Here is a 15,360-nt window from a genome sequence, read left to right on the forward strand (position 1 = left end):
CCCCCAAAACCTTATCGTTATAGAGCGTAACGCTGCCAGCCTATCTATCCAAATAACTTGTGAGTCAAACACAATCAATAGGCAGCAAGTGATAAGGGACAGGCACTTAGTCATAGATTTATACATAGTTTATTTAAAATAGCAATGTTCATCTATAAATGTTGTTATTAGAGCGCAGTTTCGGTTGTTGTTGTTGCATCGACGATAGCTAATGGATGTGAGGTGGGCCCAGGGCCTATGCTTGAAGTGAGTGGATTGATTTCTGAAGGATGAGCATAGATTTAAATGGCAGTCAACTGGTTGGCCAATTGCTGTTGGGGGGATGCTGTGCTGCTGCTGCTGCTGCTGCTGCTGCGGTGGTAACATCAATCTGTGGGATCGCTTTAGCAGAAAGTACAAAAATTAACACAAAATCCGTTTAGGAACCTTTTTCCCAGCTTACCCTGAATAGGTCTTTGGATGCTGCGACGTTAAATCATCATCCTGGCTGCCCAAAGCTTTTTTTACATACTACAAAAAAAAGTACAGTTCAAAGTTCAGTTTAGAGGGTACATAAAGGCATTTTGTGCTGAGCGTGACCTACCATTGGATTCAATATAATTTCCTCTTCCATTTTATTGATTTGTTTAACTAGATCCAGCACCTGCGTTATGTTCGTTTGCACATTTAGGAACATGTCCGGCGAGTTGTATTTCTCGGGATCATCCTTGAACAAAACCATGCCATCCTTTTGATTGATGCTAGCGTAGATTTCGCCCGATTTGATCTGTGGACAGAGTGGAGAAAGAAGGGTTTATGGCTGCCGAAACATTCCCCTTTAGCACTCACCATATTCAGTATGTAGCGCTCTGCTTCGGCTGCACCGGACAGCTGCACACGACTGGCCACATCGCTTAGGGAGAGCGTCAAGAAGGTTTTCGTCAGACGCTTTATGTTTCGCTTGTACAAGGAGGTGGCCACCTAAGCAGACACACAAAAAGAGATTCATTTACTAGGAAATTATACTTATTCGATCGTTCCACTTGCCTGCTTGGCCAGACCCATGTTGCTATCACGCGTAAATGCTTCACTGTACTTGAGGATGAGTATGCGCAGCTCCTCGCTGGAGGAATTCGCGTAAACATTCACCAAATCGTGATAGTGGCTGGCCATTGGCTTCATGAAGCGGCCAATAACCTGTGTGTTTTTTTGGTATAAACGCTATCTGTAAATGCAAGCAGGATAAATGAAGATTAGCCTGCACAAAGCTCGCTCGCTCGCTGCCACTTACATTGCCCTCTACGATGAGCGAAACCATGAGAAACTTTTTGTACGCCTCCAGCATAATGTGCGACATGGCCATGGCCGGTGTGGTGATGCACACCTCAAAGAAATACAAAGCACGATCGTAGTTCTTCACAGCCGTATAGATCATGCCACCATAGTAGTAGAATAGCAGAAAGTACTTGGCATCATTGTTGGCATCCTGCAAGGGCAAAGGGGAATGAGATTCGTACAATTTTTAAGCCGGATTGAACCCCTCACCACCGTGTGCTGTGACTGCTGCTGCTGCTGGGTCTTGCACTCTGCAGCCGCTGTGGAAATGTCCGTGATGTCCGTGTCCAAGTAAGTCAGCACCAGATTAAAGTTTTTCGCCTTGAGGCTCAGCAGGCAGAGATCGGCATGGATGGGCGTTAGCTGTGTGTCCATTTGGCGTATCTGATCAACGGCACGCGCCATGATCTTAATGCCCAAAATGCTGAGGTTCTTTTGCACCAGATAGTCCGTAAACAAGTGGCAAGTTTCATAGACTGTGGAGGAAGCAAATTATCGAGTTTTAGTCTTGATTCAGATGCCCGCAGGTAAAATTCTACACACAGGCGCATATGGCGAAACGCAGCTGCTCCACATTGTTGCGCTGCACAAAGTCACGCATCAGCTGAATGATTTGCACGGGCTCCGGATTGGCGGTTGCCGCACTGTGCAGCTTCGCCAGCAGCACATAGAGCACGCCTAGCGTATGCTGTTGCACGTCGAGCGTTTCCAGCACATTGTCCAGTATGCTCCAGTTGCGTGCCAGCAGTGATACCGACTCGGGCAGATCGTCGGCCAGCTCCCTGAAGCTGCCTGCAATCCAAAAAGAACATAATCATGCATAAATAAGATGCATCGATACAGCCAAGCGGAGGCGGAGGCCGAAATTCGCAACTTTCCGGAACACCCGGCCCACCCGGCTGCTTGCCCGCGGGGACTTACCGGACGCGCTCATCGTGCGCACTTGATTCACAAAGTTTTCTAGTGCGCTCCCCATGTTGGCTAACTCCGAGGACTCTACTTGTTTGCTAATTATTTATGAAAAACGCTAATTCCTATGGAAAACGCACAATACAAGGAGCTAGAGGCTGCAAAAAATCGCAAGTACTATCGATATGATGTATTTGCGGCTGACTATCGAGTGAATTGATTCCCTGCTGTCCACAATCGATGTTTTGCTCAGCTCTAATCCAGCCCAACTTCGCAACAACAACAAATTATTAAATGTGGAAAAAAACAGAATGTCTGGCTATGGCACGGGCAAAAATGGCAGTAAATTAGAATGCAAGAGTCTCCTGAGCGAGGACGCAGCCGCGCAACTCATTTATAATCATCGGCAAGCCCAGGGTAAGTCGTAAATTGATTATTTTGTCGCTACGCAGTGTAATAATTCGATTTGCAGCAGCGTCTAGCAGCAAACAGCCTGCTCAGAGTCGTCTCAAGCGCTTGCAGACAAACTTGAAGCGTCAGCAGGACAAGAAACCGAACAAGGACAAGCCGGAGAGTAGGAGAAGCAGTCACAATGGGGCCTCCTCGTCAATAAGCGGGGCTTCCACTTCAGGCGCCTCACACAGTCGCAGGAGCCTGAACTTCGCATCATCGCTGACACCCGAGTCATCACGCTCCTCAGGTAGCAAGTATTTGCCCGAGACGCCGCGCACCTCGCACAGTCGCAGATCAAATGGCTTGGCAGCGTCGCTATCGCCGTTGACACCAGACACGCCGCGCAGCACCTCGCACAGTCGCAGATCAAATGGCTTTACACCATCGCCATTGCCTTCGTCCTCGTTGTCTCTATTGACGCCTGCAAAGTCTATACGTGAGCGTCTCAGGGATCAGGCGAGGACTTGGGAGAAGCCCAAGGCGCTGCTGGACTCCAGCAATCGTCTGCAAACGGGCAGCTCGACAAGTGGTAAGCGCCACAAGAATGATTTATACCCTATCTTCTCAAGCAGCGTCTCTTTCGGTGCAGCCAATCAGCGTCTAGCGCAACTACGAGCTTCCTTGGGGCAACAGGCAAAGCAGGAGAGCAAGGAGCTGAACAACAACGACTGTCCCACAATACTGCCAGGAATTCCAAATGCATTTATAGACAAAAAGGTGCCAAAGGTAGCAGAGCCACAGCCACAGCCAGACCCAGAGTCAGAGCCCGAGCCGATGGATTGGGAAGACTGTGATTTGGTTATACTAAACCGCAAATCGGTGGACGGGGAGCTGAATGAACTGCCCGCACGTCGCTTGGAGCACATGTACTTTGTCCTCGACACGAATGTGCTCATGCACAACTCCTTATTTGTGGAGGATCTCACGAGAGTTGTGCTGCCTGGCACCGTGGGCAGCATGCTGTTTATACCCTACATCGTGATCAAGGAGCTGGACAGGCTCAAGGTGCGGCAGAATGCTGACAATATGCGGCGCGAGCTGGCGATGCGTGCCATTCGCTTTTTGAACACCAAATTCGATGAGAGTTTGGAAATTCAAGGTGGGAGTGCACTAAAAATCCTCGAAGGCTATTATACGAGTAATTTCTTTATTCAACAGCTCAATCAGCCTTGGAGGAGTCGGAACACCTAATCGAAGTGGATTGTGGCGATGATAGCATCGTCAACTGCTGCCTGCAGCTGCAAAAGGAAGTGCCGCACATGATGCTGCTCACAAATGATGCCAATTTACGCTTAAAGGCCAAATCCTCCGCCATACCAGTCTCCACGCAGTCGGAGCTGAAGACCACCTATCCCGATGAGTTTGAGGCACTCGAATGAGTGGCACTCGAGCCAGGAGGAGCAACACCAAAGACTGCGTTTGTGATAGGATTAAAATGAGTAACAGCCACTGCACCGCGGCCAACATGAAGTACAACCACATCACAATATCAATAATATTATATTTAGATGTAAATAATTATATCCCATACCAGTTATAAGCCACAAGTGATATTCACTGTATGGAGAAGTTTACGTGTTGGAGACTATTTTTTATACTGAAATAAAGTGAAGTAATTGAATTCTATGGCAGCTGAGAGAGTTACATCCACAAAAGAGAAGTTCAGTGTACCCATAAAAATCCAATTTAACAATAACTATGCAAGCTATAAAGTTTAAACTGAATATTTAAATAGTTTTTGCAGAATTCGTTCATTTGATGGCTGACAACGGCTGACAGAGCTGACACTTAATCCATCCAACATTCTCTTAATTATATGGCTATTCTGCTAAGTATGTAGAAAATGTGTAGTAGTAATGCTATAAAGTCAAAAGTTATTTCAGCCAATAAACAGGAATATATATAATCAGAAAAATTGATTCTTCGATCGGATTAAATTATTGTTTCAGTGGTCAAAGTCTTTGTAAGCTAGTAATATCAAATAGAACATCAAAATCGATGAATCTGATTTAATACTACGGTATATTTACGGTATATTTTGAAGATGAAATGGTATATTTTGGTATATTTACGAGGCCCGACGGTATATTTGATCGAAAATTCCGCGGTCACACTAATTCCGCAAAAAAAAAAAAAAAAAAAACTAAACAAACTTCGCAATTTTGCTGTTAAATTAATTAAAAGATGGAGGCCGAAGCTCGCATTGTTTATGTGTGCAGCTTGTGCCTGCGTCAGTACGATCTAATGGAGGATTTGCGTGGGCACATGGTATTTTACCACGGCTGTCAGCCAATTTCCGGTGGCCCCAAAGCCGCAAAGACGCCAACCAAGCCGCAGTCAAATGGCGCCTCCAGGAGCACCCTGGAGAAGCAAAGTAAAGAGAGTCCGGAAGAGATTGCAGTTCCAACACCAACGGATTTGCAACCAATGCCATTCAAGGACTTTCGACTCGTATTGCGCGCCAATATGCGAGAGCCGTAAGTGTCTCAAGTTAATCACCCACAAAGGCTAATCGAACTTTAAACTTTTTTAGTTGTTCCGCGAGCAAGGATTGCCTGTTCAAGTTTGAGGATGCCAGCAAGGTAGAGCTGCATCGCAGCTGCCACAAGGGCAGCAGTTTCGCTTGCTGCGAATGCGCTCTGGAGCTGCCCAATTGGCGTCGTTGCTCCGCGCACCTGTGGAAAGTGCATCAAATCGATGTGGATCTGCTGCGCTGCCCGGCGCTGGAGTGCAACTACAATGCACCCGTGTCGGCACTCGTCTGGCGGCATATGCGCGTGCACAAAAAGTGGCGCCCGAGGGTTTTACGCTCCCTCGCAGCGGTTCAGCGCAGACGGAAGCTCAAGGAACAGTCCGGCGAGCCAGCAGCGGCCACCGCAACGCCCAAGAAGAACAAATACTATGCGGAGAAGACGTGCGAGATTTGCAATCGTCGATTTGTCAATGGCAAAACGCTCTCCAAGCACGTGAAGACGGTGCACAATAAGATCAAGCCGTTCATATGCAATGTTTGTGGCAAGAAGACGGCGCGCAAGGCTAGCCTGATCGTGAGTGGGTGTGCCCTATCGCCTCATAATTCTACTATCAGTCATCGCTCTTTCCTCAGATACACATGCGTCAGCACACGGGCGAGAAGCCGCTGCAGTGTGAACAGTGCAAGTTCTCCACGCGCGACCCCAGCGTCCTGCACAAGCATCGACAGCGACATGGCAGTGCGTCCAAGCAGCGCACGCTGAGGTGCGGCCACTGTGACTACAGCTGCATACAGGCCAATGCCCTGAAGCGTCACATGCGGCTGAATCATGTCGATGCCTATCGCGATCTGTGCTGCGATCTCTGCAGCTACACCTCAATCAATGCCGAGCGCTTGCTCGCACACAAGCAGGATCATCGTCAGGGTTTGATAACCAACTGTGAGGATTCCATGGATGCGGCACGCGCCGCTGGCTTCAAGTATCCGCGCAAGCTGAGCGACAAGAACAACGAGGTAGGTGGCAGGTTTTTGTTCTTTTTTTTTAAGGTTCACTTTACCTCACTGTACGCTCAGATATCTGCCGATTGCTTTATGCCACTGGAGAGCGTTGATTCATTGCCACATGAGCCAGCGGTGGACACGGGCGGGGTAACCATACCAGCGCCCACCTCAGACGATACACAGTTTCCCACGTACTTGAAGGATTGAGTGACTTTGGGGTTGTATTTTCGCTTTTAAATGTTTTGTATTTTGTCTGCTTTTGTGTTGCCAATTGTCCATGGGGCAGGGGTGTAGGGGGTTGTGAAATAATGTTCTCGTTTGGGGGATTTAAATGCTTTGTTTATTAAGTTGTCTTTTTTTGATTTAATTTTAATATCATTTTAGAATCTGATATGATTTGCTTTTTTCTTTTCAACATTTTTTTTGCTTTCTTTTTTTCTTTTGAATTTTTAGTCATGCTTTTGTGGTTTACCGTTTTCCGTTACGTTACGTTACGTTTCGCTTTAGATTTAAACTAATTTAAAATGTAAAATTCTAATACTCTCCGACGCTTTCTGGATTTTTATTTTTCGCCTCTAAGTCTAAGTTTTACGACAAAAATTGTTTCAATTCGGGCAGTTTTTGGTTTTGTTTCGTTTTGCTAATAACTTTGCTTAGACCTTGGTTAGACTTTAATCGTTAATCGTTTATCTTTTAGTTAATTCGTTTAGTAGTTTAGTTGAGCTTTAGTTTACGGGTTTTTAATATATTTTATTTTTATATTATTTATTTACGTTCCGCCAGAGAATTCTCTGGCAATATGCTTAAATTATTTAACTGCTTTTCGTTCGCGCTTTAAGGAAGGAAGGAACGCTGTGGAGGGGCGGGGCGGGTGTGGAGAAAGCCACAAAGAAAAGGACTTTTGAACGTTTATTGTCTGAGTTTGATTCGAATGATCAAAAAGGAGTTCTAGGAATGATTTTTTGTTGATTTTTTAATGGAAATAAAACGCTCAATGTAAAATTTGTTAATTATTATACAGCTTCTATTCGACTTTATTTACAGTTCTTCTTCTTCATCTTCTTCGTAAAAACGGAACACAAAAAAGATTTGCAACAAAAATGCATTTTTCAACCAGAGATTTCTGCTCATTCTCGGTGTGTGTTTTTTATTTTGCCTCTTTGGAGTTCTGCCTGATTTGATCCCTGCTCTGCTCCCTCGCTCCTTTATGGCCCAGGCCGGGCATTTGGCTCCCTTTTTTAGATCTTGGTCTCAACGCTGCCCTTTTTCTTTGTTACAAAACACGGAAAAAAAAGGTAGGGAATATCCAAAAGAAAGAATACAAAGAATAGAAAAAAGTATTCGATTAAGTTAGCTGCTGCCACAGAACCACGGGGGAGCCAACAAGAACGCGACGAGGAGGAGGTTGGATGCCATGCAAAAGATTTTATTGGTGTGAGGGAGCAGGCGCTAGATGTATGGTTCTATGTCAATGAGAGCGAACAGTGCAGCATTGAGAAGACGAAACAACAAAATGGGCATGAGAATGGAATTTACTTTGACTTCTTCCATGACTTTTTCTTCGACTTTACGCTTTAACTCTAAGTTGATTTGGCTTTTGATTTAGCTTTGATTATGCTGATATTATCCATGATCACTACAACGTTTATTAAACAACTAACGAATTCATCTAGCTTTCTAATTTCTATTCTATAATATATGTATATTGACATATTCGCCTATAATCCCCATTTTCCTCACTCTCCATCTTTCTTTTCTGCTTAAAATGTAAAATATTCACTTTCCACTGTCACTTTTCCACCTTACGAACTACTTGGAGTTTGTCGCTTGCATTTCTCTTTGCTCCTTCTTCTGTTTCTCTATCATTATTAATTATTAATTTATTCTGTTTGCTTCTTGTGCGTCGCATAATAAATGCTGTTGGGAGTTTCTGAAACATTCCCCAAAATAAACTACGCCACCAACTCCATTGTTGGATCCTCTCTCCTCCGATTAGTCAGCTTAGTACGAGACGACTACCACTTAAAGGCTATTAGGAAACAGTTGTATCTACATAGGTCTATGAGTACTCTGCGACAAAATAACAAACAAAAAACACACCTAAAGGAAGGTGTAACTGATCAGAGTTCCAGTGCAGTTCGCTGCGGTTCGCTTCAGTTCGGTTCGATTCAGTTCGGTTCGCTTCAGTTCAGTTCGCTTCAGCTCTGTTCGATCCCGTTCGGTTCGCTCCGGTTCGCTTTGGTTCCGTTCGTTTCGGTTCTCGTTTGTATGTACAGCGTTTGTGTGTGTGTGTTGGTGTTTTGTTTGTGTCTGTGTCACAGAGGATCGGTCAGTTCAGATCCAGATCTGGGGAAATCATATCGAAAATACATACGAAAAAATCCTATGGCCTAGAAAAATTGCTTATTAAAACACAGAAAAAAAAGGGACAACAACGACAAACGATCCTGAGTCTTGCGATCTAAATTTTGGTATACAAAATGGAACCAACGAAAAGTGTGGCCATCTGTTCTGCGGGTTTTCTGTTGCTTTTTTTCACTTTTTCTTATAAATGCATTTGTTAAAAAAAAACAGATGAACGAGAGTCTGATTTTGATTTTTGGTTTTTTGATTTCAAGAGTTACGAGTTTTTGGTTTTGTTTTATGTTTTATGTTTCTTTTGATCGTTTCATTTTGTTGCGTTTCGCATTTGCTTTCAGTTTTTTGTTGTTTTGTTGGTTTTTTGTTTGTGTTTCAGTTCCGGGGCACAATTCTGCACGTTAGTGGGGGCCGTTGAGCAAATCAAACCGTGGTCACACGATCGATCTCAACGTAACGCACAGAATTGTCGTTTTGTCAGCAAATCACCTCCTTTTCATCCAGCACGGCCGTATCCATGGAACTGAGTGACTTAAGGCGCGTTTGCAGCACCGAAGTGCCACGAAATTTGCGCTTAATTTTTCTATAAAGAAAAAAAACATTCAATGGTGGATCAATATTGGATCACTCCTGTTTCACTCACTTGATAGCAAAAGCCGCAAATGCACAACACGAGAGCACAAAGATTAGACAAAGCGTGGCCAGAATTTCCACGGGTAGCTTCATCAGCGCGGAGCACTGCAGGAAGGCCTCATCATCGCCCGAGGGACAATGTACAACGCCATCACACCAGACGCTGGCATTCACGCAGGCCCCTAGCTCCGGGCACTTGAATTGGCAGTCCTCTGGGAAGACAAACAAAATTGAGGCTTTAATACATTTAATGGCATAAACTCGAACTGTTTGCCTACCCGCCATGCTGAGCGTGGGCCTGGGCACCAGCTCCATCCAGTTGAAGGTGTACTCCCCATTGCCTGGTCGCAAAAACTCCACGCTGATGGCACGCGAGCGATTGATGAGCGCAAAATTGGGTCGCTCATTCCAGCCAGAGCTGAAGATCTCCACAAACTCATAGCCATTCGAGTCGGGACTCAAGGGACAGGCCACAATGGTCAAACCTGCAAAGGAAATGGAATTAACTTTGAGCAGGGACAATCGGGAACTTGTAGCCCACCTTCCGATGTTGTTAGCACCGCTCGCGACTTTGTCTCGCAGCGCCAAGTGTCTGTCTGCAGGTAGGTCGAGTTCAGCGTCTTTGTCGGATTGTATTTGCTGAGAAAGATGGCCTTGAGGCGCACATAAAGAAATTTATTGCCATTCGAGGGCTCAATCAGCCAGGGTCGTGAGCGGCATTCCACCTGCATAGGGGAACATTCGAATGAGTTTGGAATTTGGTTGGTTTCTGCGCGCTACTCACATCGCCAAAGGTCATGTCTATGGTGCCGCTGGGTCCGAACTTGCGACGTCCATCCTTGCAGCTGGTGGGCGCTTTGACAAACTCAAACATGCCCTCAAAGTTTACCGTGTCCGGATCGTCCAGTGTGGTCATATTTTGGGCCACAAAATGCACCTCCACATCGCGACCCGTTGAGGTGTATTCCACGGGCAAATGCGACTGATTCGAGGAGTTGCAGACACAGCCGCGATGCAGCAGAATGGAGTCGTGATACGGACGCTCAAAGATCTGCGAGGAAACACAAAACAAAGAGGCTAAAAAGAGCTTCATATGAGAGTTAGCTGCTGGCTTTACCTCAATCCTCACATTGGTGTCGCCGTAGCAAAACGAACGATTGATGTCCTCGTCCAGCCGTGAGTAGCAATTCCGATTGGTGGTCGTCACTTTGCGGAGTTTAATGCGCACCCGTTCACCCCGCTGTGCCTCGAACTTGTAGATGCACTTGAGATGCCGCGTGCCGCCTCTGCCAAACAGAAAGATATTCCGCACGCTGCGAAAGATGGCCGGATCCTTGCGGTCCATCATGCTGCTCAGAAACTTGCGATTGCAGTCATGCTCCCCACCGCCCCACGGCAGACCATCCTGATGCAGGTCTATGAATTCATATTTGAGCTTGAAGTCGAGGGGTCTAGGAAGCGGAGAGAAGAAGCTGCAACTCTGGATTGGAAAAGGCAGTCCCTGTACCTTACCTCAGCACTGTGGATTCGGTGTTGCGCAGCTCCAGCGTAATGGCATCATTGCTGGACACGTAACTCTCGGAGATGGTGCAGGGTCTGGCGTAGGTTTCATTAATGTTGGAGCGATCGCAGGTGCGTGGTATGGTGCCGCGACAGAAGCGAGCAATGACATTGGTGGTATTATGGGAATAATGCCCGACAGTGTTGTAGCTATTGGACTCCGTGACGCTGTAAGAGAAAGGAAATGCCAATTAGCTTTCAACCCTAAACGTGGGACTGCCCTTCTGCTCACCAATTCAAATCCTTGCACACTGGTGGATCCCTCAGCGTGCCATCCCATATGCGCAGCATGCCGCTGCAATCCTCTTGGGTCTGCAGCACACCAATTGCGCCCACAGATGTCTCATCCATTTGCCCGAATTCCGGATCCAAATTGAACTTCAACACGGAGATCCACACCTTGAAGCGCGACAGCGGCTGATGCATGCCCGACTGACTGTTGATGCGACGCGACAGACTCAAATGATCGAAGGTCTTGAAGACGCCCATGCCCTGCAGATGGTACAGGCACGTGGAATTCGGTGCCAGCGAGTGCTTGGGATTCTCGAGTATGCCGCGACCCGCTCCACGAATCCAGAACTCGCAGGGTTTCTTGTTCTTCGAGTACGTTGGGCTTTGTATGTCCACAAATTGAACTTCGACCTGGAAGGCAGGAGCAAGTGTGATTAACGCGTCGCTGGGTGTGCGGACTCGACTGCCACTCACCTCCAGCTGGAACCCGTAGAGTGGCAGCACCTGCGATGAGGTGCCCGTAAAGGTGCCAAACGGGGACGTGCTGAATTCGACCAACAATTCGGGGCCGCTGGAAACGGCCGCTGGCACGGCTTGGCCACCGCCGCAAAACTTCAATATGATGGGGTCACGTGTGGTGTAGCCATCGTAGACGGTCACGTAGTCCTGCGGGCACCAGGAAAGAGGAGAAAAGGAGCACCAGAGAGCAACAGAGAGAGCGCAAAGAGAGAGAAAGAGAGAGAGAGAGAGAGAGAGCAGAGTGGATGAGGAGAGAACGAAATGAGTGAGACGAGCGACAAATGTGGGTGGAGTTTTTCTTTTTCTTTACTGCTGGGTGCACTGTGTGCCCCCTCATGTGGCAGAGTGGGGTTGTGGGTGTGGGTGTGGGGCTGGGGGCACTAACTAGTAACTGATGCCGCAGGCCGTGCAGAGACCCAAAAAAAAGAACAGTTCAGGGTGGTAAGGGAGTTATTTGTTCTAGGAAAGTGCGAAAGAGAATGGTGGCTGGGGCCATGGGTAACCTAAGTGCAGCCGCGCGCTCGTATTACTTAATGGCCACTGGACGTATACGTGATTTTTGGTAACATTCCGCTTGGACATGGTCTAGGGGAGGGGTCATAAACGAGGGGGAGGGGTGTGGGGTGTGTGTGGGAGCGAGTGCCTCTAAGTAGTCGAGAGCCATTGTGGCTTTGATGTCGTCCAGCACTAAATGTCGAACAGTTTTAAGCTCATTTAAGGTTTTGTTTTTAAAGGCATTTGAAGCTAAGTGTTTATGCGGCGAAGGAACGTGTGTATGCGGCGCTGTGTTTAGATGTTTTCGTGTGTCTTAGCAGTGCCTAAGTGTTGGCTTTTAAAAGGTTTAAAAATTGCAAGGGAAAAGACTTGCAGTTTCATGGAAAAAACATGCAGAGGCTGTGCTGAAATGTTTTAAGAATCCTTTCACTTAGTGTATTTTTGTATGACATGTAATGCAGCTGCCAAATGCTTTCTATTGCTTTCTTCTGCCAGCCAAAGGTTTATATTTGCCACAGAAACATTCTTCGCAATTTGTGTTCAGTTTGTTGATGCATAAAAACCATTTCTGCCATTTAAATTCTCCTTGAATTGTGGCAGAGTTGTGTCCCTCTTACGCCATACAAATCAATCTCTTAGTGGCCTGTCTGAATACATGAATTTGTAGCACGCATAAACCGTAGCCGTATTTATGTGCGGTTACATCTGGCGCTTTGGCATTTTGCGCATAATTGTTTTGCGCATTTTAATTGAGTTGGCCTTGCCACAGGGGAACCAGGCCAGTCCATGCCAGGCCTTGCGCCATGGCCATGGGCATTTGCCATCCACCTGCCTTTTGGGGCAATGACAAATTAGTTTTGTGGCCAGCGACTTTCTGCATTAATTTAGCTGAGGTTTCCTGTTGTTTGTGCAGCTGGCCGCAAATTTAACTATGGCTCGGCACAGAGTTCTGTTTGAGATTCGGAACGGTAGCCGGCGTCCAGGCAGGTAATTTGTGACCACAAATTTATTGAAATCGCGGCATTTGTACAAATTAGTGGAGAGCACAGCACAGTGCCAGGAGGAGAGAGTCTCCTACATTTGTGGCATACATCAGTGGAGTTTATGCTGCACACAATTCATGGCAGGAAGGGTCCTTCGCCAGCTCCTGCTCTTGCTCCTACCATCCAACGATTATTCACACATGCCGCACCCAAAATGGCCAGCACTTTTGGACATTTTGGCTTAAGAGCCGCGCGAAACAAAAAGAGGAACAGGCAAAAAAAGGGGAACCAGCAGTTGGTTGGTAAATGGAAGGAAGCGCAGGGACCATTTTGTAGGCAAAAGTGCAGGCTCGGAGGACCCTGCAAATCCCTGCAAATGTCGGGAAACGTTCGAGCGTTTTGCTTTCCAACTGAATAAGCAAAAAGTGAAGGGGGCACCCAGTAGGATCCCTTGTGGAGTGGCCACGGGTATTTGCACGCGTGCCTTGCCACTGGCCACAACGAGCATTTAATGGCAAGTGCCAAAGGGCGGTGGGCAAAGGGAATTAGTGGACAGCAGCCCTTGCAAATCTCTAGAGAATTTTTGTTGCAAAGCGAAATTGAATAGTTGCCTGATGACTAAATGGACTTCAAACTAAAAGCAAAACATTTGCACGACAAAAGCGAAAAGCAGGAGCTGCAGAATGTCTTTGACCGGGATCAGCTTAAGGAAGTTTCAATGGCAAAAGCCTCAGCCCCAGCCCCAGCCCCAGACCCAGCCCGGAAGTGGGCAAAATCCATCAGCAGTGGCTGAGGCTGTGGCAACCATTCAACGCCGTCTGCTGCTCGTTCTTTATATGATGAATGCCCCGGGGGCAATTATTTACATGAGACCCATGCACGTTCGTCCACTTGCCTAATGTCCTTGATGGTACCCCCCTGCAAAAGCCCCCCTAAACACCCACCCAATTCATCGTCTCTTTTGTGTGTGCGATTTATGATGTGCGTGCCAAGTGTTCATTAATATAAATCCAATGACAGATTTCCCAGTCTCCCAATCGCTGCACCCACTCGCTGGCTTTCTGTGTGTTCCGTGTGTGTGTTTGCTAATGAATATATTATCCAGTTCATAGATAACCCATAGATGTCGATTTAGCCCAGATCATTTATGATTTGTTGTCTGTTCCTCTGCCGTTTCTGTTTCTGTTTCTACCATTTGCTGCTTGGTTTGTGTGTCGAATTTTGTGCATACATTTTGTGCTGATTAATTGCTTCAAATAGCCAAAGATGACAAATAATTGTTGCTAATGGAAGGGGGACACAACGAGAGACAGAGTGAGAGCAATAGATAGAGAATTGTGTATGGGGGAATGGCTTAAGGGTGCTGCTTTCGCATCTAAAAACTACAACTAAGAAAATTCTCTTTTTTTGTTTTATTTGGGACTGGGTTCTGCTTTTAGTGGTTTTTTTTTGGTGGTGGCAACATGAGATTTAAATTGATTTTGACTGGCATTTTGGTTGTTGTTGGGCATTTACCGTCGATTTCCATCTGGGTTTAACACTTTCCTATTTGGAGAAAATATACATTTATACATTTTATAGGCAGGTACTTTTAGAGCATTTAAATACAAATCTCATAAATAGATCTACGAGTGGAGGGTGCACTTTTTGACGAAAATGAGGTGTGTGTGGTATTCAAAAGAGAGAAGATTTAGAAGATGTGCGACAGGTTAGAGTTCTAGAGTTTTGAGGCAAAGATTGTAAGCAGGGAGAGAGCTGTTTGCGGGTTGCATTTTTTAAAGTTTTTCAACAGTTTGTTGGCACCCCATTTTGATAAAAATTTAAAGCGGAAAATGCTGGTATTTAGACCAGGGTAGAGCTGTTTTCTGTTGCTTAAATAGTTGCTCATTGTATTCCCTTTTTAATGTCCATCCAAACGGGAATTTGGATGTCGAAAGGGTCATCGGAATGCAGCAAGTTTTATTTTGATCTACTTTCCACTTGTTTCCCCTATTAAAAACACATTTTTCCGCATTGCATTTCACTCTTAATGGCAGAGTTTTGGGCCCCAAACTATGACTACTAACTTCCCAATAGTTCCCACAAGTTGTCACTAGTTTTTTTTGAACTGCTTTTCCCCTTTTTCCGATCCTTTTTGCTTGCCATTTCTTGTCCTTCCACTTCCCTGCTTAATTTTGAACATCATTTGAGTATTATCATTAAATGACGCTTCCTGGGCGCTGCTCCAGGAAACATTTTCACTTCCTTTCGAGCGCTTCCGACTGCATTCCTCTCGGCCGCTGTCATGCCAGGCTTATCCCACACACTTTATTTTTTTGCATACACAGCCGCTCATTAAGAGCTCATCCGAAAGTTGGCCCCAAACAACTGTGTGGGTCTTCCCGGGCTTCCCCTGCCCGCTGACAAACAGAAAGGGAGCCTACGAAATTA

General features: G+C 46.2%; 4 protein-coding genes across 9 annotated transcripts in view; 2 read left to right on the forward strand and 2 right to left on the reverse strand.

The window, feature by feature from the left end:
- Positions 1-92: 92 nt before the first annotated feature.
- Positions 93-2,396, reverse strand: LOC117893857 (COP9 signalosome complex subunit 3). The gene is given in 10 exon segments (XM_034800626.1): positions 93-381; positions 443-510; positions 584-766; positions 829-960; positions 1,027-1,188; positions 1,190-1,204; positions 1,271-1,465; positions 1,528-1,790; positions 1,858-2,106; positions 2,236-2,396. Coding segments are annotated over 10 exon segments (1,338 nt in total). The 5' UTR covers positions 2,291-2,396; the 3' UTR covers positions 93-365.
- Positions 2,397-2,474: 78 nt separating this feature from the next.
- On the forward strand, positions 2,475-4,302 carry LOC117893856 (transcriptional protein SWT1-like). Of its 2 annotated transcripts, none has more exons than XM_034800623.1 (4): positions 2,475-2,640; positions 2,696-3,205; positions 3,266-3,775; positions 3,835-4,302. In XM_034800623.1, exons 1-4 carry the CDS (start codon positions 2,535-2,537, stop codon positions 4,053-4,055), a joined length of 1,347 nt encoding a protein of 448 aa, XP_034656514.1. In that variant the 5' UTR covers positions 2,475-2,534; the 3' UTR covers positions 4,056-4,302. The 2 variants fall into 2 exon arrangements, with proteins under 2 accessions (XP_034656514.1, XP_034656516.1); XM_034800625.1 differs by having other exon boundaries at positions 2,699-3,205.
- A 558-nt stretch (positions 4,303-4,860) lies between these two features.
- LOC117893624 (zinc finger protein 337) lies at positions 4,861-7,819 on the forward strand. 2 transcript variants are annotated; one of them, XM_034800306.1, is made up of 4 exons: positions 4,861-5,153; positions 5,210-5,723; positions 5,783-6,163; positions 7,196-7,819. In XM_034800306.1, exons 1-4 carry the CDS (start codon positions 4,861-4,863, stop codon positions 7,325-7,327), a joined length of 1,320 nt encoding a protein of 439 aa, XP_034656197.1. In that variant the 3' UTR covers positions 7,328-7,819. The 2 variants fall into 2 exon arrangements, with proteins under 2 accessions (XP_034656197.1, XP_034656195.1); XM_034800304.1 differs by lacking the exon at positions 7,196-7,819 and adding an exon at positions 6,224-6,544.
- LOC117893623 overlaps positions 7,295-15,360 on the reverse strand; it is a 47,197-nt gene continuing 39,131 nt past the window's right edge. For 3 of the 4 annotated variants that reach the window (XM_034800302.1, XM_034800303.1, XM_034800300.1), the window contains 11 exons: positions 14,446-14,475; positions 11,408-11,599; positions 10,935-11,344; positions 10,655-10,870; positions 10,260-10,593; positions 9,927-10,193; positions 9,684-9,867; positions 9,421-9,627; positions 9,153-9,354; positions 8,999-9,092; positions 7,295-7,419 (listed from right to left, as the gene is read on the reverse strand). In XM_034800302.1, the coding sequence (XP_034656193.1) occupies positions 7,390-7,419; positions 8,999-9,092; positions 9,153-9,354; positions 9,421-9,627; positions 9,684-9,867; positions 9,927-10,193; positions 10,260-10,593; positions 10,655-10,870; positions 10,935-11,344; positions 11,408-11,599; positions 14,446-14,475 (2,166 nt within the window). In that variant the 3' untranslated portion in view covers positions 7,295-7,389. The remainder of the gene's footprint in view (positions 7,420-8,998; positions 9,093-9,152; positions 9,355-9,420; positions 9,628-9,683; positions 9,868-9,926; positions 10,194-10,259; positions 10,594-10,654; positions 10,871-10,934; positions 11,345-11,407; positions 11,600-14,445; positions 14,476-15,360) is intronic. The other variant, XM_034800301.1, reaches the window with a different exon arrangement.

The sequence above is a fragment of the Drosophila subobscura genome, chromosome J (assembly GCF_008121235.1).
Source record: "Drosophila subobscura isolate 14011-0131.10 chromosome J, UCBerk_Dsub_1.0, whole genome shotgun sequence".
NCBI classification, from domain to species: domain Eukaryota; kingdom Metazoa; phylum Arthropoda; class Insecta; order Diptera; family Drosophilidae; genus Drosophila; species Drosophila subobscura.